This window comes from Mus caroli, unplaced genomic scaffold (genome assembly GCF_978045245.1).
Source record: "Mus caroli unplaced genomic scaffold, Mus_caroli_1 scaffold_10, whole genome shotgun sequence".
Taxonomy (NCBI): Eukaryota; Metazoa; Chordata; class Mammalia; order Rodentia; family Muridae; genus Mus; species Mus caroli.
The window spans coordinates 22015607-22038320 of NW_028227265.1; the positions used below are offsets into that span (position 1 = coordinate 22015607).

The following is a 22714-nucleotide window of genomic DNA, read 5'->3' on the forward strand; positions in this document are numbered from 1 at the left end:
ACCTGGTCTACAAAGTGAGTTCCAGGACAGCCAGGGCTTCACAGAGAAACCCTGTCTCAAAAAGCAAAACAAAACAAAACCACCAACTCAAATGACAAAACAACTAAGACAGAGGCATGTCCCTGGTTCTAAACAATCCTCCACCAGGCTGCTCTATGTCCAGCAGAAAGGAGCAGGGCATAGGAGGAGCTAACCTTCCCAGGCAGCCCAGCCAGAAGGATGGGCTCCCAAGGGAAAGCCTCAAGCTGTACGGAAGCCTCAACACTCCCCACCCCGGTCTCACTTAGGCTAAGTCCACTTTCAAAAAATATTTCTACACAGTAGGAGAAAAAGGAGCCTTTCTTTCCACGGCAGTTGGCTGCCACATATGGTACTGCTCTGAATAGAGGCTTTATGAGGAAGGGTCTACAGCCCGCAGGCGTGGGCTATGCCACTGGCCACAAACAGCAAGGAACAGGCCTCAGGATTTATATGTCCGGCCAGCAGAGGTGCCTGAGATAATTCAGATGGAGCTGCTGTCACATCCCTAGGAGACACAGGGCACCTTCTGTATTCCTATCCCAAACCCAGAACTCACACACTCACACGCACACAGCTCCTTTGTTCTGTTCCAGGGCTGAGACAAGAAAAGCACTGATTTCAGCTGGAGGTATGTCTCCTGAGTGAGAGAGTGGGTAGGACAGCCTCCATCCCTGAAGAAGAACTAGGGCACACGGTCCTGCATCCTACAGCCCTGGACCAAGCATGCTGAAGTCAGCCTTCCTCAAACTCCACAGATGGTCTCTAAGGGGCAGAGGCACTGTGGCCAGGCCCAGGACTGGGTGCATACCCTCCCTGACTAGAGGTGAATCATACATACTTTTGCCGCCATTGTTCTTCAGGACATTGGAGAGGTTGACAGAGGCAGTGCCCAGTAGTTCATTCCTCAAGGTATGACAGCTCCAGACCTTCAGATCCAAATGACTCTGGGCTGTGACATTCCTGGAAAACAAGTGAGTGACTCATCACAGCCTTGCCGATGAGCAGCCCCCTCTAACATGAACAGGCTGCTGAAAGCTACACTGCTGCTATCTCACAGGGGACAAAACAGGAAGACAGTCACATACACACCTCACACGCTGACCTGGAACCCCTAGCTAATAATGAGTGCTCTGTGAGCTCAATGACATACAGACACCTAAAGAGGAGCACCATGGGGACCAAGGGCAGCGGAGTCTGCACCCCAGCCCCCCTCCCCGCCTCCTGCATTCCACCAGTGACAGCCTTACAGAACGATGATTTCATTCCAGAGCAGCTCAGAGCTCCCGATGCGCTTCCCTGTTTTCTTGGTCTCGCTGGGGAGTCCATCTACTGCCACCTCCACGTAGGAGTTGATTCTGGGCTGGCGGTTGTGCACCTTGGGCTTTGCTGACACCACTGATGGCACAGAAAGGAAAGGCAGAGGAGTTAAAGGGTCCCATGCATCCCTTGGGGCAGGGGCTCCTTTTGGTTATTTCCCTTTGAAAAGATTTTTTCTTTGTTTGGTTTGGTTTGCTTTGTCCTCTTTAAAAAAAATAAATAAAACTTTTGAAAACTGACATGGTGAAAGCTCTGTCAGGACGCTGTTTGCTGTGCATGCCTGACAACCTAATTTTCATCCCCAGCTCCCACACAAAAGGCCAGTGCCTCAGGAATGACACCCAAGGTTGACCACTGACCAAAATATCATGTGCACACAAACACATATGTACAAAATGAATGTTTTAGAACAAGAAATAAAAAGGGGTATAAACTAAACAAAGAAGCAAAAAGCATGTGTATACAAAAGAGTCTGAACTATGAAGGGAGAAAGATCGTTCCCAACCCAAAAGCACATGAGATAGCAAAGTGCTTTGCCCACTGGCCTGTTCCCCAGTTCCCACAAATCAACTTTTAAATGACTGTCACAAAGTCCGCTGCATGGCTGTGCTAACTTTTTACACTGCTGAGATGACTGCTTACAGTCCTTTGCTCTGGGACAGTCAGCACAAGCGTGGCTCCTCAGAGCAGCTGAGCCTCCTTTAAGGTTTGGGAGCGTCCGTCGTCGCCAGTCAGGGTTCTGGACGCCCTCAGGGACGCCCTGCACTGCCCCTGAGCATCTCCATTTGGCCACACTGCAAAGTGCAGTGCTGCTTCCTCGCTTTTGGCAAACCATTTTTTTAGAAATAAAATCAATCACTAAGACTCAATCAAGAGTTACCGTGGACGCTGCAAGGCACACACCATATGGAGCCCCCAACTCATGAAGCAGGAATATTCCGTCTCCCTGACTGTACCCAGGAGGAAACAAGGCTGGGATGGGGACATACGCCTGCAATCCCAGCAGCAGAGGAAGAACAGGAGTGCTGCAGGTTCAAGGCCGGCCTGGTCTACACAAGGTGTTCCAGGCCGGACAGAGCTAGTCACAAAAATCAAAACAAAAAAGCCAGGCAAAGTCCCTCATGTCTGTAATCGCACTGACTGGAGAGATTGGAATAAAAGGATCATCTGACTACAGAGAGTTCTAGGTCAGCCTGGCCAGAGTGTATGGGGGAGGGAGGCTCACGCCAGTTATACAGAGGGAGCTATGCCCCAGCATGTGCCCCAGCAACCTGAATCCATCCCAGCTGTATACTATTCCTGGGCTCTGCTTATATGCTCTGCGGCTCTTCTTCATGTAGCAGTAAGGCTGAACACACTCTATGGTGGTCAGCCACTCTACTGCCTGTTCTGTGTACAGCCCTCATGTGTGTCTGTCTGTGGGTCTGCCTGTCTGCCTGTCTGTCTCTCTGTCTCTGTCTGTCTCTCCTGCCCTCCCTCCCTCTTTCTTTCTTTCTTTCTTTCTTCCTTCCTTCCTTTCTTTCTTTCTCTCTCTGTCTCTCCCTCTGCTCTCGTTTTGGTTTGGTTTGGTTTCTTTCCTGGTTGTAAATAGCAGCACCTCACTGTACCGCACAGGCTGACTTGAACCTACTACTCAGCCATAAATGGCCTCTGTCTCCCCGGCACTGAGATTACAGACATACGTCACTATTCCTAGCACATAGCAGCACTTGTCATAGTCATTTATCACCAACAGACTGGTACAAATCCATGGAACGTAAAGGCAACAAACTTCATCTTCCATGGGACACCTATCCCATAGCATTCATGACCCACAGTGGGAAATGCAGGTCTATCAGAGGGAACACATCTACATGTCCACCCTGTGCCCAAGGCAGAGGCTATAACTGATGTTCCTCACCCCCAGTAACAAGCCTAACCTCCCCTGCAGTCTCTTCTATTGAGGAAGTAAAGCCCCTTCCCAGATCCTTTGAGAAGGTGACAAGTCCTACAAAGGTCTAGTCACCCCCTGGGTTCTATGAAGCAGTAACTACTCCAAAACCGAAAAGCTACAGTAGGGAGAAATCAAGAAACAAAACAAAAAACATTTAGGGCTAACAGGCAACAGGGATGGGGCTGAGAATAGAGGTTTGTCACAGACATGAGACCTAAGTGGAAAATGTACTGCTTTGCATGTACATCAAGGCTAGCTGACGCCATCTTGTGGTGAGATAGGAGCACTGCATATCTTAACTTTTAAAAACAGGAACATGTTTCATTCAGTCCTAGAAAAATCTCCCTAAAATCAACAAGTTCCTGCCAGGCCTGGTAGTCTACACCTTTAGTTCTGGAACACAGGAGGCAGAGCCATGTGGATTTCTGTGAGTTCAAAGCCAGTCTAGTCTACACAGTGAGTTTCAGGCTACCTCGGCAGGACTACACAATGAGACCCTGTAGATGGCTCAGGGGTTATGAACACATCACTCTCGCAAAGGACCTGAATCCAGCCCCCAACACCCACAAAGCAGCTTACAGCCATCTGTAGTTCCAGTTCCAGGGAACTGATGCTGTCTTCCAGTCCCCACAGGTACCATTCATGCATGTAGTAAACATACAGATATGCAGGAAAACACACATACCTATAAAATACAAAGAAATCTTGGGGGGTGGGGGGTGGAGAGATGCCTCAGCGGTTAAGAGCACTGACTGCTCTTCTGAAGGTCCTGAGTTCAAATCCCAGCAACCACATGATGGCTTGCAACCATCCATAATGAGATCTGACACCCTTTTCTGGGGTGTCTGGGGACAGCTGCAGTGTACTTACATAAAATAAATAAATAAATAAAATCTTAAAAAAAAAAAAAAGAAATCTTGGGGAGAAAATGAAATTCAATTTCTTTACTTCACAGCTGGGCCATCTAAGTTCAGGGAACCGAATTAACTTCCCTGCAATCCAAGTTAGTGAAAAGCAGGTCTGAGGCAGGAACCAACTCTCCCCAAGTCAATGCTCTCAGCTCTCTCCAGACAGGCTTTTCCTCTTGTCCTGATTTTGGTTTTAGTTCGGGTTTTTGTACTCTAGCTTTTTCCCTGGTTTGGTTTGGTTTAGTTTGGTTGGTTTGGTTTGGTTTGGTTTGGTTGGTTTGTTGGTTGGTACGGTTTGGTTTGAGACAGGGTCTCACATATCCCAAGCTGGCCTCCAACTGTCTATGTAGCTAAGGATGACTTTGAACTTCTAATCTGCCTCCAGCTCTGGAGTTCTGGGATTATGGGCACACACCACAGCACCCAGTTTATTCAGGAGCACTGAGCCCAGTCCTACTGCGTGCATGCTAGGCAAACTCTAACAACTAAGCTACATTCCCCAAGTCAAACTGGCAAGACTCTGAGGCCTTAGGCTCATTCCCCAAGTACCTTTAATAGAAGTACACAGATGTTGAGCAATGACAACCTTAAAGAAAAGAATAAACTGGGGGAGACAGATGTGAGGAACTTAGTGGGGAAGGCCTCACTGAAGGGTGACTTCTGTGTAAAGAACAAAGCAAGCTAAAAGCATTTCACTCAGATGGCCAGGGCAATGGCCCAGAGTCAGCGTGTAGGGAGGCCAGAACGGCGCAGGTGACACGAATGCAGAGGGACGAGGACATGCATGAGAAAACAGTGCTCATCAGCATTGCGCTGAAATGCAGAGATGAGGCTTACACTTTAACAAGGCTACTGGTTGCTGTGCAACCACAGCACCAAGGAAAGAAGACAAAGGGCAGAATCAGAAAGGCAGGTCTAGGACCTTACTCCAGAACAGAGTGCTACCGGCTAGGGCGGACAACAGGACTGGGGAGGAGTGCTAAACACTAGGTGCTGGCTTCACTGCCAGGCCAACATGAGCGATGAGAAGAAGGCAGAAGCACGGTTCCAGACCTGGACACTTTCTGTGAATACTGGGAGTTTCAGGAAAGGTCTAGGCTACAGACACCAATCTGAGAGTGACCTTTTACTGAAGGCATTTAAAGCTATGAGGCTGGATGGGATCACCTAGAGCATTAATGTACAGAGGGGGAGCCCTAGACACAAAGGAATCAACCATCTCGGAGCATTTTAGCCAAAAGGTCTACGTTCCCCACAGCCTCATTATTTGCCTTCTTTTCCAAGAACTCTAGTTATAGCGTGGTAATCTTCTGAGACAAATGCTAATTTCCTGAATTGTTTCAGAACACCTGACTCTCCAGACAGCTGTGCCTCAAATACTTCATGCAATGACGCTCACCTTTCAGGGTAAGCTGAGACTTCTCAAAAGGCAGGGCCACTCCTGCCCGGCTGGAGCTGGCAGATGCCATGTCATCACAATGGAACTGCAAAGGAAGCAGAGTGGCAGGGTTAGTCAGCAGCTGAGGAGGAAACTGAAGAGCCCAACCCAAAGAGCTGGGGAAATGGCTCAGTGCTTAAGAACGCTTGTGATCCTTGCAGAGGACCTGGGTTCAACTCCCAGCACCCACACAGCACTTCTCAACCATCTGTAACTCCAGTTCTAAGGAGCCTGATGCCTTCTTCTCAGCTCCAAGGGCATCAGGCATGCACATGGAATGCAGACATAGATGCAAGCAAAATACTCACACACATAAAATTAAATAAATAAATATTAAAAATTTAAAAGGAGGCCTCAATCCCAGGACAGGTATGATGATCCATGCCTGCAATCTGTATGACCGCACAAGTTTATAATCCCAGGGCTTGAAAGGTGGAGGCCATAGACGGGCAAGGTCATTCTCAGTTGTAGAGTGAGTTCAAGGCCAGCACAGTCTACATAGTAAGTTCCAGAACAGCCAGGACTACATATAGACATCTTGTCTCCAAAAATATAAATAAATAAATAAACAAAGAGACAGACAACTAAGCCAGTTTTTTTATGGGTCACTGAACCTAAAGACCTGACTGAACACCTCTCCAGTGATGCCAAATGGCTAATAAAGCCATGCAAAGTTGTCTGATAGCACCTGACAGGTGTCTGCCACTCATGTGGTTAAATGCAGAAGTTCACCTAAAACAGAATTCTTATACTCAAATGTGATCCTTGGAACATCATCGGGTTTCATTTAGAAAATATTGGTTCCTTGAGCTGTTTGGATATTCTAAACCTTAACACATTTCATTATACAACTTTAAAAAATCACATTTGTCAATGTGCTCGGTGATCTCATCAGACAGGCCTCCAAACAGCAGAAAGCTGTCAAGCTTGTCGTGGTAGAGTGGCCCAAAATTCTAATTTTCTTGTAAGAACGATTTTGTTACTGGAAACAGTAACTGTCAGTCATTTTCCTCAGAGTGTCAGGTTTGCTTCGCTCAGTTTGAAGAAAATGTCCGCCAACTTCACAAATCTAATAACTCCAACGTGTTTCTCAGTTGTTTTCTAAAGGAAAAATCATATTTCACGGGGGAAAAAGCAACAATTCTGCTCTAGATTCAAGAAGTGCTCACGTACTTGTCTTCAGCATGTGGCACGTGCACACTCCAAAGGTGAGAATATGAAAAGACAATCTCAAGAGTCAGATGGGCTGGCAAGATGTAGCTATGACACATGTCACACAAGCCTGGAGACCTGAGTTCAATCTATAGAGCCGAACACACACAGGGGAAGGAGAAAACCGGCTCCACAGAGATGTCCCCTGGCCTCTGATGACCACAAACACTATGGCACTTGCATCTCCCTACCCCCTACACACACCACACACACCACACACACACACACACACACACACACAGTAAGTACATAGGGACAATAATAATAACTAGGAGCTGAAGATGGCTCAGCTGTTCAGAGCATATTCTACTCCTTCCGAGGACCTGAATTTAGTGCCCACACAAATGTCAAGCAACTCACAACTCCTTATTACTCCAACTCCAGGGGATCCAACGCTCTGCAGGCACCTGCAAACATGCATAGACATGCACATGAATGCAAACTTGTAAAATATAAAAATACAGCAAGTTCTCAGTTGTCTTGTTTGTTTTCTGAGACACAGTCTCACTATGTAGCTCTGGCTTTCCTGACACACTCTTGTAGACCAGACTGGCCTCTAACTCACAGAGATCCTCCTGTCTCAGCCTCCTGAGTGCTGGGACCAAGTTGTGCACCACACAGGCAGCTCCTTCAAGGATTGTGAACTGAAGTGTTCTCCCAAGACTGTGTGTGACAGCCCTTGTGGCCGCAGCACCAATGGTGTCTTGGCTGCAGCACCTTCAATGCAAGCGTGACCACAGTGAGACGTGAGTGACAGGTGGGTGTTGCTATCTGTGAAACTGCTGCCATTAAAGCAGCACGCGGCTGAGCGCTGTGGTATGCATATATCATCCTAGAGCTTGAAAGACAGGAGGAACACTGTGAGTTCAAGGTCAGTGTGGGCTACACAGTAGGACTCAGCCTCTAAAACACTGTAAGGGCTGCATGTCGTAGCACACACCTAGAATTCCAGCAGCACTCCAGAGGTGACAAGTTCAAAGCTAGTCTAGATTACAAAAACAAAATAAAACAAACCATCAACCCAGAGCTGTATTCAGGACGGGCAAGCCCTCTGCCAGAACTATACCTCTAACCCTAGATACTTTAACTCTGGTGGAAACCTCCAGAATGCTCCTTAGATTAAAACAAAACAAAACAAAAACTAAGCCGGGCAGTGGTGGTACACGCCTTTAATCCCAGCACTTGGAAGGCAAAGGCAGGAGGATTTCTGAGTTCGAGGCCAGCCTGGTCTACAAAGTGAGTTCCAGAACAGCCAGGACTACACAGAGAAACCCTGTCTCAAAAAAAACAAAAACAAAAAAACAAAAAAAAAAAACAGTACAGTATTCTATAGCTCAAGATCCCCAGAATCCTGTTACCACCTCCAACAGTGATTTTCAGTCCCCTCCCCATGACTGAGCAGACAACACTGGACCCGACATGAGCTCTCATGCCTTAAGTGCTAGCTTCTAGAACCCACAACTCTCTGGGGGCCTTTCTGCTTTTTAAGTTGTTTCTAAAATGGGGCTACACCACCCTGGAAAGATGAGGATCCAAATCACATTCACTATTCCTGAACAGGGGCAGGGGGAGGAGAGGAGGAGGGGCGTGCAGCCTAGGCACAGTGAACCTGTGAGCTTTGTCACAGGGGACATACAGTGTAAGGAAACATGGCGGCATGGAGAGGACAGAGTCACTGACACTAAACCATAAGGTCCCTCCGCCACAACAGGAACTGAAACAGAGACTGAGAAACTCTAACTGTGTGAGCAACATTTATCTTTTAATGCTTTAGACATTTTTAGATTTTTATGTTATGTGTATGAGTGTTTTGCCTGTGTGCATGTATGTGAACCGTTTTGCATGTCTGGTGCCCACAGAAGCCAGGAAAAGGCTTGCGTTGAATCCTGGACCTGGAGTTATGAATGGGCGTGACTCACCGTGTGGGTGTTGGAAACAGAACCTGGGTCATCCAGAACAACCAGCAGTGGTCTTAACCACTGCGTCACCCTGCAGACCCACGCCAGAGCTCTCAGGAGAGTTATCTCCACCTCTGAGCCATCCGTAAGCCTGAGCATGTTTTCTAAATGAACTACAGTTTTAAGGGGAAATGACAGCATATCGAATGCCCTGGGGTCAGTGCATGAACTGAGGCTTAGGCTGGCAGAGCTGGAAACCCACTATTTATAGACTTTAAAATCTTGATGTCGGGTTCGGACACTCCCTTCCCTAAGGCAACTGCAGTAAGGGTAGGTTCTGAAGCAGCTTGCTCTCCTGACCTTTGGCCTTTGGTCCAAAGGTCCAGACAATGAAACCTGGAGCTTCCACATGGATTTGTTAAGGAGAAAAACAAAGTACCTTGATCTACAACTAATGCCCAAAACAAAAGCAAAGACAAGTGCAAAAAGAAAGCTCACAAGGAAGTGTAAATAAATAAAATATCCAATAAAAAGGAGAAGGAGAGAGAGGGAGAGGGAGGAGAAGAAGAAGGATGGGGAGGGGGAAGGATGAGAGGGGAGGTGGAGGGGGGAAGGAGAAGGAGAAGAAACAAAAGGAAAGAAGTCAGAAAAAAAAAAAAAAAAAAAAAAAGAAAAGAAAAGCGAGCAAGCTCAGGGAGAGCAAGGCCAGCTGAGAATTAGGAGAAATGGGCCCCAAAACTCCACCAACACCATCTCTCTCCAGTCCTTCATAATTACAGCCCGCCATTTATGAACACTGATGTGAGCTTTGTCTGCCATTCCAGATCCAATTAGCCAGATACCACCTGACCATTGCAAGGGAAGCTATGTGAACTGTAAAACCCTCCTATGTGCCCGTAAAGAAAATGAACCACACAACTAGAGGGTGAAGACAGTGTGCCGGGTGTGTCCATACGCATCAGTGAACACCAGACAGGAGGTCTAGATAGATGCCAGAGTCTGGGGCTAGCAATGGGCTGTACCGCAAGACTAAAGGGAGCTTATAAAACCTGAACACAGAGTGTGTTCCAATGTGACTCAGAAACGCAGAGGACTAGTAACTCTTTCCAGCTAGTAATGAGGACATGTTTACATGTGCCTCTGAAAGACAGAGTAGGGGAGAGTAAACAGGAAGGAGGGAGAAGAGAAGAAAGAAAAGAAAGTCAGAAAAATGGCTTATGTGCCCGAGACAGGCAGGGGAGAAAGGAGACCAAGGGCTAGATATACAGACTTCACCTCTGCAGACAGTACTCGGCCATTGAAAGGTGGGGAAGACAGCAAAACTCCTGTCCTTTTCCAATGTAAGTCGATTCACACAATTTCTAAATAAATAAAATGGCATTTTACCTCTGAGCTTAACTATCCACGCAAGGCTTGACAGGCAGCTTTGTTTTAAGTTGTTTTTTTTTTTTTTTTAACCTGTGTGTGTAAGCACACGTACTTATGTGCATTGGAGGCCAGAAAGGGATGCTGCTGTGTCATCCTCTATCACTCTCCTTACTCCTGTGAGGCAAGGTCTCTTCTTGAAGCTGGGACTCAAGTTTCATTGGCTAAACTGGAAGGTAGCAGCTCCCAGTAATGCTCCTGTCTCAGTGCTGCACCAGGATAGGGTTCAAGCATGCCAGGAACAGCAGCTGTTACCCAGGTGCTGGATCCATGCTTCAGTCCTTCCCACTCCATGCTAGTGCTCCTAACTCCTGAGCTCCTTCTGCAGCCCCACATTTTGTTTTTGTTTTTTTTAAAGATTTATTTATTATTATATCTAAGTACACTGTAGCTGTCTTCAGACACACTAGAAGAGGGCATCAGATCTTATTAAGGATGGTTGTGAGCCACCATGTGGTTGCTGGGATTTGAACTCATGACCTTTGGAAGAGCAGTCAGTGCTCTTACCCGCTGAGCCATCTCTCCAGACCCACATTTTGTTTTTTAAGACATCGTCTCCTATAGCCCATGATGGCCTTGAACTCATCAACCTTTATTTAAACTCAGAAGGCAGAGGCAAGTAGACCTCTGAGTTTGAGGCCAGCCTGGTCTACAAAGAAAGTTCCAGGATAGCAGGGCCACACAGAAACCAGCGTCAAAAATAAATAAATAAAAGACTGAAAAAAAAAAAAAAAAGAAAAAGAAATAAAAGACTACATGGGAAGCAGGGAGCACTGGCTGCTCCAAGTCCCCTGCCTGTTTGTTTGTTTGTTTGTTTGTTGGTTTGTTTTCGAGACAGGGTTTCTCTGTGTAGTCCTGGCTGTCCTGGAACTCACTGTGTAGACCAGGCTGGCCTCGAACTCAGAAATCCACCTGCCTCTGCCTCCCAAGTGCTGGGGTTAAAGGCGTGCGCCACCACGCCCAGCTCTGAACCACTTTCTTCACTGAGGTCCTAGCACACAGACCATCAGCCTGTTGGTACCTCACACTTAGTAATGCTGGGATGTGGCTTGGCACAGCACAGCAAGGCCCTGGGTTCAAGCTCCAGTACAGAAAACTTTTCATGTGCCCAGCTGGAAACAAAGGGAAGTTCAATGACACAAGGTAAGAGATGGAGTTTGGCTACAAGAATCCTTCTTTTCCTTGTATCTTTTCTGCAGAGCATCAAGCCCAGAACCTCAGGCTTACCAGTTAAGTATCCTTGTATCTTTTCTGCAGAGCATCAAGCCCAGAACCTCAGGCTTACCAGTTAAGTATTCTAATACTAAGCTACACCCCAGACCTTGCACTATCTCAGAATCATGACTCGGCCTGCCAGACACAGAGGGTGCATTTGAAACAAGAGTGAGCCATCTCTAATTATTATTCCTGAACCATAATTCATATGCCATAAATTTATTCTCCTTTTTTTGTTGTTGTTTTGTTTTGTTTTGTTTTGTTTTTGAGACAGGGTTTCTTTGTGTAACCCTGGCTACTGTGAACATGCTCTGTAGACCAGACTGGCCTCAAACTCAGACATCCACCTGCCTCTGCCTCCAAGTGCTGGGGGCTAAGGGCATGCATTACCATATCCAGCTTACTGTCCTCTTTTTAAAAAATAAATTCTCTTAAATGAGTGTAGTAATGCACACCTTTAATCACAGCACTCAGGAGACAGAAGCAGGCAGACCTCTGTGAGTTCAAGGCCAGTCTAATCTATATAGTGAATTCCAGGACAGCCTGAGCTACATTGAGAGACCCTGTCTTGAAAGAAAAAAAAAAAGACAAATACTCTTTAGCCAAGATTGATTTCAGACTTACTATGTAACCTTAAACTTCAGATCCTCTTGCCTCCGTAGGCAAGACAGACACACACCATCAAACCTGGTTTGTGAGAAGCTGGAGACAGAACCCAGGGCTTTCCTCGAACACACTATGCTCCATCCCTCACTCCAAACTCATCCTTTTAAGGCACATATTGTAGTGGGTTTTTATTAGCATTGGAGCTGAGCTGCCATCAGCTCCGATTCCAGACCATTTCATCACTCCCAAATAAACCCTGTCAATACTAGCCCACCTCCCCTCCCCCAGCTCCAGGCAAACATCAGCCTATTTTTGTCATGGTGGATTTGCTTACTCCAGACAATTCATACAAATGCAGTCACGCGACCTGTGTGTAGTCTTGTAACTGCTTTCTTTCATGGAGTGTTTCAGGTCACTGTAATGCGTATGTTCCCTTTTGTGGCTGAATGTTGCTCCATTAAACAGCTCTACCCTCTACTTATCCATTTGTCTGTCGTGGACACTGGGCTGTAAAGACTGGTTGATTCACTGTTTTCTTTCCTTGTTTGTTTAGGTTTTTTAATAATTACTTATTAATTTGCTTTTAATTTACTTGTATGCATACCTACATGAGTTCTTATGTGCACCAAGGGCGTGTAGCTGCCCAGAGAGGCCCATGGGTGTTGGATGCCCTAGAAGTGGAACTGCATGCAGTTGTGAGCCACTGTGTGGATCCTGAACTTGGGTACTCTGGATGGCAAGTGAGCCATGCCTCCAGATCCACCTTCTTCTTCTCGGTGCTCAGGATGTAAGGAGCCCAGGCCTGACCACGCCAAGAAAGCCCTGCCACTCTACACACAGCACACATGCCACACCGTCAGTCTGCACTCACCACTCAGCTTTACTTCTGTTTTGCTTTTAACTTTCCTCTTTGGTTCTAACAAAATCTGCTCCAACTCTTCATAGAACTGAGGATGGCCTTGAACTCCTGATCCTCCTACCTCTAGGAGAGAGTTCTGGGTTATTCTTGGCTATGTGTTATAATGAGGTTCCAGGCCAACCTAGACTAACTAAGAGAGAGAGTAAGAGGACAACACTTTAAGCTGAGCACTCAGGAGGTAGGGAAAGAAGGATCCGGATTTTAAGGCCAGTTTTACTTACATGGAAAATTTGAGGCCACCTTGGGCTACATGGAACCCTGCTTCAAAATAAATAAATAAATAAATAAATAAATAAATAAATAAGAAGACTCCTTTAATGCCAGCACTCACAAGGCAGAGGTGGGAGCAAAGCTCATGACTGGCACTGGTTTAATACCCGGTATTTCCTAAACAACCCATACACACAAAATAAGCAGAAGAGGAAGAGGAAGAAGAGAAGGAAGAAGAGAAGTGGAGCCAGCCTGGCCTAGTGGCATAGGTTTGTAACCTTGAGCTGAGGCAGAAGAATCCCAAGGGCCAGCCTATGCTACAACAGTGTTCAAAGCCAATCTGAGTATCCGACTGAGACCATCTTAAGAGAAAAAGGGAGGCAGGGCAGCACTGGACCTCAGAGATGCTGTGCTTTCTAATCTGTACAAGGCCTGGGTTCAATCCCTAGCATCCACATCCTAAACGAGAGAGAAACAGGCAGGGTGTATTTGTTAGGAAAGACCATCCCTGGATCCTCTTCTAAAAGATGTGGAAGAGTCTGTCCCACAGATCTCTCCTTCCCTTCCCACCCTCAAGCCAGATTTTTCCAACACACGCCTGCTTCTTTCCTGGCCTCTTTCCAGCATCCAGCACTGAATTGTCCTCCATTCACCAGAGGCCCAAAGTGAAAAACAATCACATTTCAAAAACTTTGCCAAACAGCATGTAAAAACTGGAAGGGAGCTTTCTGCTGGAAAGAGGCCACCAGCCACCTCCACCTCACAGCCCAAGTTCAACCCTAAGGAGACCAAAGTGGTGTGCCTGAGGTACACTGGAGGTGAGAGCAAAGTGGTGTGCCTGAGGTACACTGGAGGTGAGAGCAAAGTGGTGTGCCTGAGGTACACTGGAGGTGAGACCAAAGTGGTGTGCCTGAGGTACACTGGAGGGGAGACCAAAGTGGTGTGCCTGAGGTACACTGGAGGGGAGACCAAAGTGGTGTGCCTGAGGTACACTGGAGGTGAGACCAAAGTGGTGTGCCTGAGGTACACTGGAGGGGAGACCAAAGTGGTGTGCCTGAGGTACACTGGAGGGGAGACCAAAGTGGTGTGCCTGAGGTACACTGGAGGGGAGACCAAAGTGGTGTGCCTGAGGTACACTGGAGGTGGGACCAGCACCACATCACCCTGGCCCCCGAGATGGGCAACTGGTGATGGGAAGGTAATGGTGAAACTGACTACTCAGAGCAGACAGGCTGGACTAAGGTTACAGGCTCTGCCTCTGCTCATCATCAAAGGCTTCAAGAAGCCACCAAGAGACAGAAAAAGGAAAAAAAAAGTAAACACAGTGGAAATCTCACTTGTGATGAGACTGTCTACACCACCCCCACTGACAAGACTCCAGTCATTAGCTAGGGAACTTTCTGGAACCATTAAGGAGATCCTAGGTATTGTACAGCCTGTGGGCTGCCATGTGGATGGTGGCTGTGCTCATGACATCACAGATGATGTCAGCAGCTATGCAGTGGAATACCCAGCTAGTTAGAAAGCAACAGGAGAAAATATTTCATCTGATCAATGTGTGTGTGTGTGTGTATATGTATATATATGTATGTGTATATATATATATATATATGTATACACACACATATACATACATACATACATACACACACACATATGTCATGGAAGGTAATAATAATAGAGATGGCAAAACAGACCTCAGGACAAACCCCACAGAGAATGCATGAGTAACCAGAGGAAGAGGCCCGCCCTGAGTCAAGAGACTTGGCACTACCTAGAAGGGACTGCCACCCAAATCACTGTTTCTAAACCAAGGGCAATGAGGAGAACAGGGATCCACAACCTTCTAAACAGGTTCTAGCTAGAATCAAAGGAATGAGATCTTTCCTGAGAACAGGATGTCAGCTCTTGTAGAATCCGGCACAGTCCTAAATTATACAGGGACTCTAATGCTCTCTTAAGCCAGCCTGGCTCCAGGGAAAAGGTGTTTGCTGGCAATGCTGAGGATCTGAATCCACCCCACATGGTAGAAGGGAAGAACAACTCCTGAACGTTGTCCTCTGACCTCCATGTGTGTGCCCTAACCTGATCACAATCTGTCTTGATGTTCATGAATCCACTGTCTTCCTGATAAGAACTTCAGATCCCAAGACCAAGATTGAAATCCAAGGGTCACCCACTGTCTTAGGCAACCCTTAAAAAGGACAAAACATTTAATTGGGCTGGCTTACAGTTTCAGAGGTTTAGTCCATTATCATCACCATGGGAAGCATGGCAGCATGTAGGCAAATATGGTGCAGGAGGAGCCCAGGGTTCTACATCTTGATGCAAAGGCAGCCAGGAGGAGAATGGATGTGTTTCACACTGGGCGTAGGGTGAGCATTTAAGGCCTCAAAGCCCCGCCTCCACAGTGACACACCTCCTCTAACAAGGCCACACCTCCTCATAGTGCTACTCTCCATGGGTCAAGAATTCAAGCACATGAGACTATGGGGGCCAAACCTATTCAAACCACCACACTCACCCACTACAAGGTTCCATTTGTGTTAAATCTATGAGATAGCAGGCTGGGGATGGGGGCAGAGGAGGGGAATGCACTATGCTCAACATGTATTTGGTAAAGCTGGTATTTTAAACTTTAAAAACCCAATTACTGTCCTGCCTGCATTTCTCTTTCCATCCTTGGATGCTCATAAACTGACCGCCAACCCAGAAAGCCAAAACTCCTAAACCTGGCACTTGAGCTGATTTCAGAAGTACTACAAGATAGGAGTTGGAAAAACAACCTTCTCAACTAGAGCAAAAGAAACCCATCAGTTTGTTGTTTTCAAAAGGGCCTTTCTGTAATACTAGCACTTGGGAGGCAGAGGCAGGAAGATCCCTTGAGTTCAAGGCCAGCCTGGTCTACATAGTGAATTGTAGGACAGGGCTACATATTAAGATCTTGTCTTGAATAAAAAACAAACAGAAGGGCTAGAGAGATGGCTCAGCAATTATAAGAACACTGACTGCTCTTCCAGAGGTCCTGAGTTCAAATCCCAGCAACCACATGGTGGCTCACAGCCATCTGTAATGGGGATCTGATGCTCTCCACTGGTGTATCTGAAGACAGTGACAGTGTACTCACATACATGAAATTAAATAAATAAATCTTTAAAAAACAAACAAACAAACAAACAAACAGAAAAAAGAGGGGTCTTAGCTGAGAGGTGGCGGCATACAACATTAATCCCAGAACTCGGGAGGCAAAGGCAGGTGGATCTCTGAGTTCAAAGCCAGATGGATGGCCAGGGATACATGGTGAGACCCTGTCTTGGGGGAAAAAAAGTGTGTGTGTGTGTGTGTGTGTGTGTGTTGGGGGAGGGGTGCCTTTAAATGAAAAAGAAGAGACCCAACTTCCCTGCAGTAGTTAGGTGGTCTTCAGACATGGCCCAGTGTCAACTGAGATTTACCTACAAGTTCAAACTCAACAGCAACATTCTTCTTGGACGTACATTCACACTCCTCTCTGGGTGACCTTGTCCAGTCTCGACTCCAGGCTACACAATAACAGCTCCCATGTACATACCTCCTGCCCCTGCTTGCCACCTGACATCCTCATTGAATTGCCCCAGCATTTTCTCTCGGGTTGATACTAGGCCTTGTTCAATCAATGTGAACAAAACTGAACCTAAGCCCTGACTGCCCTATAGTCTCTCCCTATGTTTTTGTTTCCTGAGACAGGGTCTTATGTAGCCCAGGCTGGATTCCAAAGGATGATCCCACTGACTGACCTCTAACCCTCCTCCAGCCTCCACCCCGAGTGCTGGGATTACAGATATGTGCCACCACATCCCGTTTATGCTGTGCTGGGGAGAGGTCAGATCCCAGGCTTTATGCACTAGGCAAATACTCTACCAACTGGGCCACATCTCCAGCTCTTCTCCCCCACTTAATGATAACTCCATTTCTCCCTGTTCATACCCAAACCTTGGGAGTCACCTTTGCCTGCTCTTGTCCTCTCACATTCCATACCCAAGTCTCCTTATCCACAGATCCTACTGGCTGAGCTTCAGAATAGATCCCCGTCCTCCTCACATCTTTTTGATTCTACCCTGGCTCCTTCCTCCTCCTCACAGAAATCGCCGTTTGCCTGTCGAAGGGCAGGACAGTATCCACTCTCAGCTCAAATGCTTCACTCATCCTGTGAAAACCAGCATTCACACAAAGGCCCACAAGGCCTTCCCTGGCCTGCCCAGTGTTTCCTCCCACACCCCAAACCCCAGTGAACTCATTCTCTCTGCTCACTTAGCCTTCTCCAGCCATGCTGGGTTCCTGGCTGATCCCCAAACCTGTCAAGGTGTTTCTCCCTCCAGCCATTTGATCCCCTTTTTCCCGTCACCTGGACTGTGGTACCCTCACTCGGTTCTGTGCTCCATGCCTTCTCCCCTTTGGGACTTCAGACAAGAGGCAGCACACCTGTGATCCTGGCACCCAAGAGGCTAAGGCAGAAGGAGTGTCCATTTAAAGCTAGCCTGAGCTACAACATAAATTCCAGAAAGTCTGAACACTGAGCAAGTGTGAGACCTGCTCCTACCACCCCCAAAACAGGACTGCTAAGATTACAGGCATGAGTCACTACATACACCCTGCTGAAACTCATTTAATTATATTGTCTTTAACACAGTAAATATAAAATATTACCACTTATAGATTACATTTATATGATTTTACTAGAATATAAAAACATCAGTTGGAGCCAGCACATGCCTTTAATCCCGGCACTCCAGAGACCAAGGCAGGAAGATCATTGTGGGTTTGAGGCCAGCCCAATCTACAGAGTGAGTTCCAGGGCAGCCAGAGCTACAGAGAAATCCTGTCACAAAACCAAACAAATAAACAAACAAGCAAACAAAAATCAATGCAACATTGCAGTTTTCGTGTTGAATCTCCAAATTCTGATGTATTTGACATTCATAGGCTGTACCAGGCTTTGACAGCTATGTGATCAGCGGCCTCCATACTGAACAGCCAAACTCCAGAACAAGGCCTGTAATAAAGTAGAGGTGTACAACCATCCACTGAGGGAAGAATATTTTCCTTGGAAAAGACAACTGTGGCAGAAGCTATGGTTTGAATGGGTCCCCAAAGTGTATGTGTTGCACCCTAGTGCAACAGGTTGGGAGGAGGGACTAAGAAATGAGGTCCTGAGAGGCCTGGTGCTCACAGAACACTACCAGGGCCCCTAGTCCTGTGCATAAGCTTGTTCTCTTGCCTTCTACCATGGAATAACTTAGCAGAAAGGCCCTCCAAGAGTAGAGCCTCTGTCTTGGTTAGGGATGTACTGCTGCTGTGAGCAGACACGAAGACCGAGGCAAGTCTTATAAAGGTCAACCTTTAATTGGGGCTGGATTATTGGTTCAGAGGTTCAGCCCATTATTATCAAGGTGGGAGCATGGCAGTATTTAGGCTGCAGGCAGAGCTGAGAGTTCTACATATTCATCTTAAGGCTGCTAGTGGAAGACTGGCTTCCAGGCAGCTAAGATAAGGGTCTTACAGCTCATGCCAACAGTGACACACCTACTCCAACAAGGCCACACCTCCTAACAGTGCCACTCCCTGGGCCAAGCATATACAAACCATCACACGCTCCACCTCAGACTTCCCAGCCTCCATTCCCAAGACCAACTTCTTCAGCTTATAAATTACCCTGCAATGGAATGAGACTGCACACAAGTATAGAGCAAGCAGGGTTTTCTCAGCATTATCAGTTACACTGTACAATTATGATTTTTTCTCTTATCCTATTCTGTTTTTTTTTCTACATGTCTTTCTTCCTTCCTTCCTTCCTCCCTTTTTCTTTCTTTCTTTCCTTCCTTCATTTCTTTCTTTCTTTCTTCCTCTTTTCGTAACCCAAGATATAGCTGAATATTTGAACTCCCAGCAATCCTCCTGCCTCTGCCTCCCAAGTGTTTAGATTACAGGCACTTATACCCAACCTAATAGCATATTTTTAAAAATATTTTAAAATGGAACTTTTTATCGCTTCTATGAATTAAAAGTAATAGGTCTAGGAAGAACAGAACTAGGTTGTAGAGAAGGTGGCTCATTGGGTAAAGGTGTTTGCCAGCAAGCCTGACAACTAGAGCTCAGTTCCCAGGACCCATAGAGGGAGAGAGCCAACTCTTGCATTTATTTACTGGTTCTAGAATCTAACATCAGGACTTCAGTAAGCCTCGGTTTCTTCATCTGTGAATGAAGCAATGCAACCTTCAGAGATCTGGAACTGGATGAGAAGAGACGCTGAGCCAAGCACAATGGTGAATGAAGGCCCGAGACCCCAGGTCTTAGAAGGTAGAGACAAGAGAATCTATCATAAGTTCCTCCGCAACATAACCTGTTTGAGGCCAGCCTGGGCTAAAACCTACCTTCTATCAAAAAGCTAAAAGACCCTGTCTCAGAGAGAGAGGGAGGGGGAGGGGGGAGAAGGGAGGGGAGGGGACCGGCCAGGACTGGACGGGACCAGACAGGGAGAGAAGTTGAGCATAGTGAATAGCGCACAGCTTTTTTTTTTTTTTTTTTTTTTTTTTTTTTTTTTTTGGTTTTTCGAGACAGGGTTTCTCTGTGTAGCCTTGGCTGTCCTGGAACTCACTTTGTAGACCAAGCTGGCCTCGAACTCAGAAATCTGCCTGCCTCTGCCTCCCGAGTGCTGGGATTAAAGGCGTTTGGCACCACGCCCGGCTAATAGCACACAGCTTTAATCCCAGCACTTGGTAGGCAGAAGCAGCTGATCTTTATGAGTTCTAGGCCAGCCAGGTCTACGCAATAAAACTTTTGTCTCAAATAAATAACCAAAATAAAAATAATGAGAATCTGGTATCAGTTCTTTGCAGATGGGGATGTAGTCACTAAATGAAAGACTAAGATAGACCTGGTTAGACCTGGTGGTACTGGCCTCAAATCCTAACTACTGTTGTGTTGGAGGCAGAAGGATCACAAGTTCAAGGCTTGCCTGAGCTACAGGAGTTTGAGGCCACCCCAGGCAACTTACTGAGAGCCTGTCTCAAAAGGAAAAAATAAAATAAAAAATTACAAAAAGAAGGGAAGTGGGAAGGTACAATGTTCAACAACAACAACAAAAAAAGTAAGAGACTGACAACTGAAGCCTTTTTCTTATGCTTCTGGTTTTCCCATAGACCAGTAACACTAAACAGAGAAAGGGACAGGAAACTTACACTCTAACCCCTTGTTCTCCACATACACCGAGCAGTGTGACCTTTAAAAACTCATTGACTTCTCAAACCCTGACCAAGTACTCCTAACATCCCAGGCCTGGGGCTAGTAGCCAAAGAAGTCATGTAAAATCGGATCATTGCCCTTGAATGATTTACAGTCCTAGCAGGAAGAAGACAGTAAACAAGGAAGAAAAACAAGGATGTCAGCCAGGTTCGGACTAAAGAGATGCAGGCGGAAGCACTCACTGCCCTTCCACAGGACCAAAGGTCAGTTCCCAGCATGTAAATCCAGAGGCTCACAACCACCTGTATCTCTAGCTCCAAAGGACCCAATGCTCTCATCTGTCCTCGGTGGGCACATACACACAGGAACACACACACAAAAATATATCTTTTATTTTAAGTCAATTCTCTTAGCTTGTTATCTATAAAGTGTGAATGACTTCTCGAGACTGCTACAAAAATTAACTTTTAAATGCTTGTAATATACCCCCAAGTCTTCAACTCCTAATATATTAATGCAAAGTGCTTTTTTTCCCCCTAGCGACCTGTGATTCTGGCTCCTGTCAATGTCCCATTTGAACCCTGACCTTCATTGTATTCATAAACTTTGCTTCACTTCTGCAAACCTTAACAAAAGTGAAGGGAAAAGAGGGTGGCCTGTTTGTTTCTAAGTCTTACAGGGTAGCCCAGGCTGGCTTGGAACTTGGAGCCATCTTTATGCCTCGGCCTAGAGGATGAAGAATCTTAAGATGGGTATTTTAACCTCAAAAACTACGATCTAGGTCACAGTTCTAAGGAACACAAGAGAAACTTCTCAGTCACCCCACCTAGTCACAGCTGGTCAAGATAAGCAGTCACATGGTAAAGGAAGCTGCATAATTTAAGCTTAAGAGGTAACGTCTCAAATCGGTTTGGGTAGACTTTCAACTGTCCAAGACTTCAGCAGTCAATGCGTTGCTGAAGTAACGCCGGCCCAGGTCGCTGACAACAGTGTAGGTTAAAAGTCTTGTTATGATCACAGCAAAGCACCTACACGTCTTTAATTTTTTTTTTTTTTTTTTTTTTTGGTGGCCTCCAAGATGACCCGATCCGGGAGCATCTCAAAGAAAGACGATCTGATGGGCAAGGCTCCCAACAAGTGGAAACCCTACCCAAACTGGGCAAAGTGGGTGTGACCAGAGTCAGACGATCAAGACTCAGGGATCCCTCCTGAAGTTTAAAGAACTGAACAGGACCGGTATCAAAGTCTCCGGTCGCCATCCTCTTTAAAGAGGACAGAAGGAAAAAGACTCTCGGAATGGGGTCCAGGCCGCATCGTCCAGATTTTTTTCTCCCTGTCCCTACAAGCCAGACGCCCACTCCCAGGCAGCCCCTTCCAGGGAGCAAACGAGTCTCCCCGGCTGAGGTCGGGCCCCCTTCCCAGTCAGACGCGGCTCCTCCGCACCGCAGGCACCCGGGGCTGGGGGGTCTCCTTCCGGAAGCGCCACCAGCGGGCGACTCCCGCCGGGCCCCGCGCCCACCCCGCCCGGGCGCGAGCCGGGACATCCCTCCTCGGAGGCCGGAACCGCGCGCCAGGCCCCTCCCACAGGAAGCCGCCGCCCCCCGGCGCCCGCCCCGCGCCGCCCCCGGCCCCTCGCGCCGCCCGCCGCCCCCTGGCTGCCCCGCGCCGCCCGCTCGCTGCCGAGTCCCCCAGTGCCCCCGCGCCACCTACCTGCCGCGGCCACACCAGCGGCGCCTAACTCCGCTCCACTTCCGCCTTCCAGCGCCCGCACTCGGGCCGGGTCACGTGGGCGCGCGCGGTCACCTGACCCGGAAGAGGCTGGCCGGGGCGCGCAGGTGCGGACCACCTAAGACCCGGGCGGCGAGCGTTTGACCCGCTCAGGGCCGGGATTGCAAGGATCACCCGGGCTGTGCCCGAGCAGACGTATAAAATGAGGGCTCACCGGGCCCCAGGGGCTTTATGTATGCCTTTGGAAGCAGGTAGAGTTGTTTTCCCGCCATGGTACAGGTGGGAGAAGACCATCCGATCAGTTAAGTCAACAAGTCTTGCAGGAGTTGCTGGATAAAAAACAGTGCTCTCCCCCCCCCCCTTAAACTTGAGTGTCAGATAAACCGTGTAACTCTAAGCATGTCCCCAAATTTGCAAAGGATGTTTTGACACCACAGATGTATACTGATCAAACTTGAGCATCCCATGTAATGTCGTTAGCTTGTGCCAACTCTGTGTAAGGCCTTGTTCTCAGTTCTAGAAGTATAAATGCCCTGGCCTTTGTAAGGCATCTGCTGTTGTTCCAAGAAGCAAAACTGGAAAGAGGGACGGAAGTGGAGCATGGGACTTGACACACGACGACCTGACACCCTTTCAAAACTTTTCCCCGAGTCCCTACGTGTCTTC

The 22714-nt window shown here is 47.3% G+C and overlaps 1 protein-coding gene across 1 annotated transcript in view; it reads right to left on the reverse strand.

Moving 5' to 3' along the window:
- Wwp2 (WW domain containing E3 ubiquitin protein ligase 2) overlaps positions 1-22116 on the reverse strand; it is a 116877-nt gene extending 94761 nt beyond the window's left edge. Inside the window, exons 1-4 of the mRNA XM_021171082.3 lie at positions 22031-22116; positions 5579-5663; positions 1269-1416; positions 860-981 (exon numbers count right to left, since the gene is read on the reverse strand). Coding sequence (XP_021026741.1) covers positions 860-981; positions 1269-1416; positions 5579-5648 — 340 coding nt within the window. The 5' untranslated portion in view covers positions 5649-5663; positions 22031-22116. The remainder of the gene's footprint in view (positions 1-859; positions 982-1268; positions 1417-5578; positions 5664-22030) is intronic.
- Positions 22117-22714: the final 598 nt, after the last annotated feature.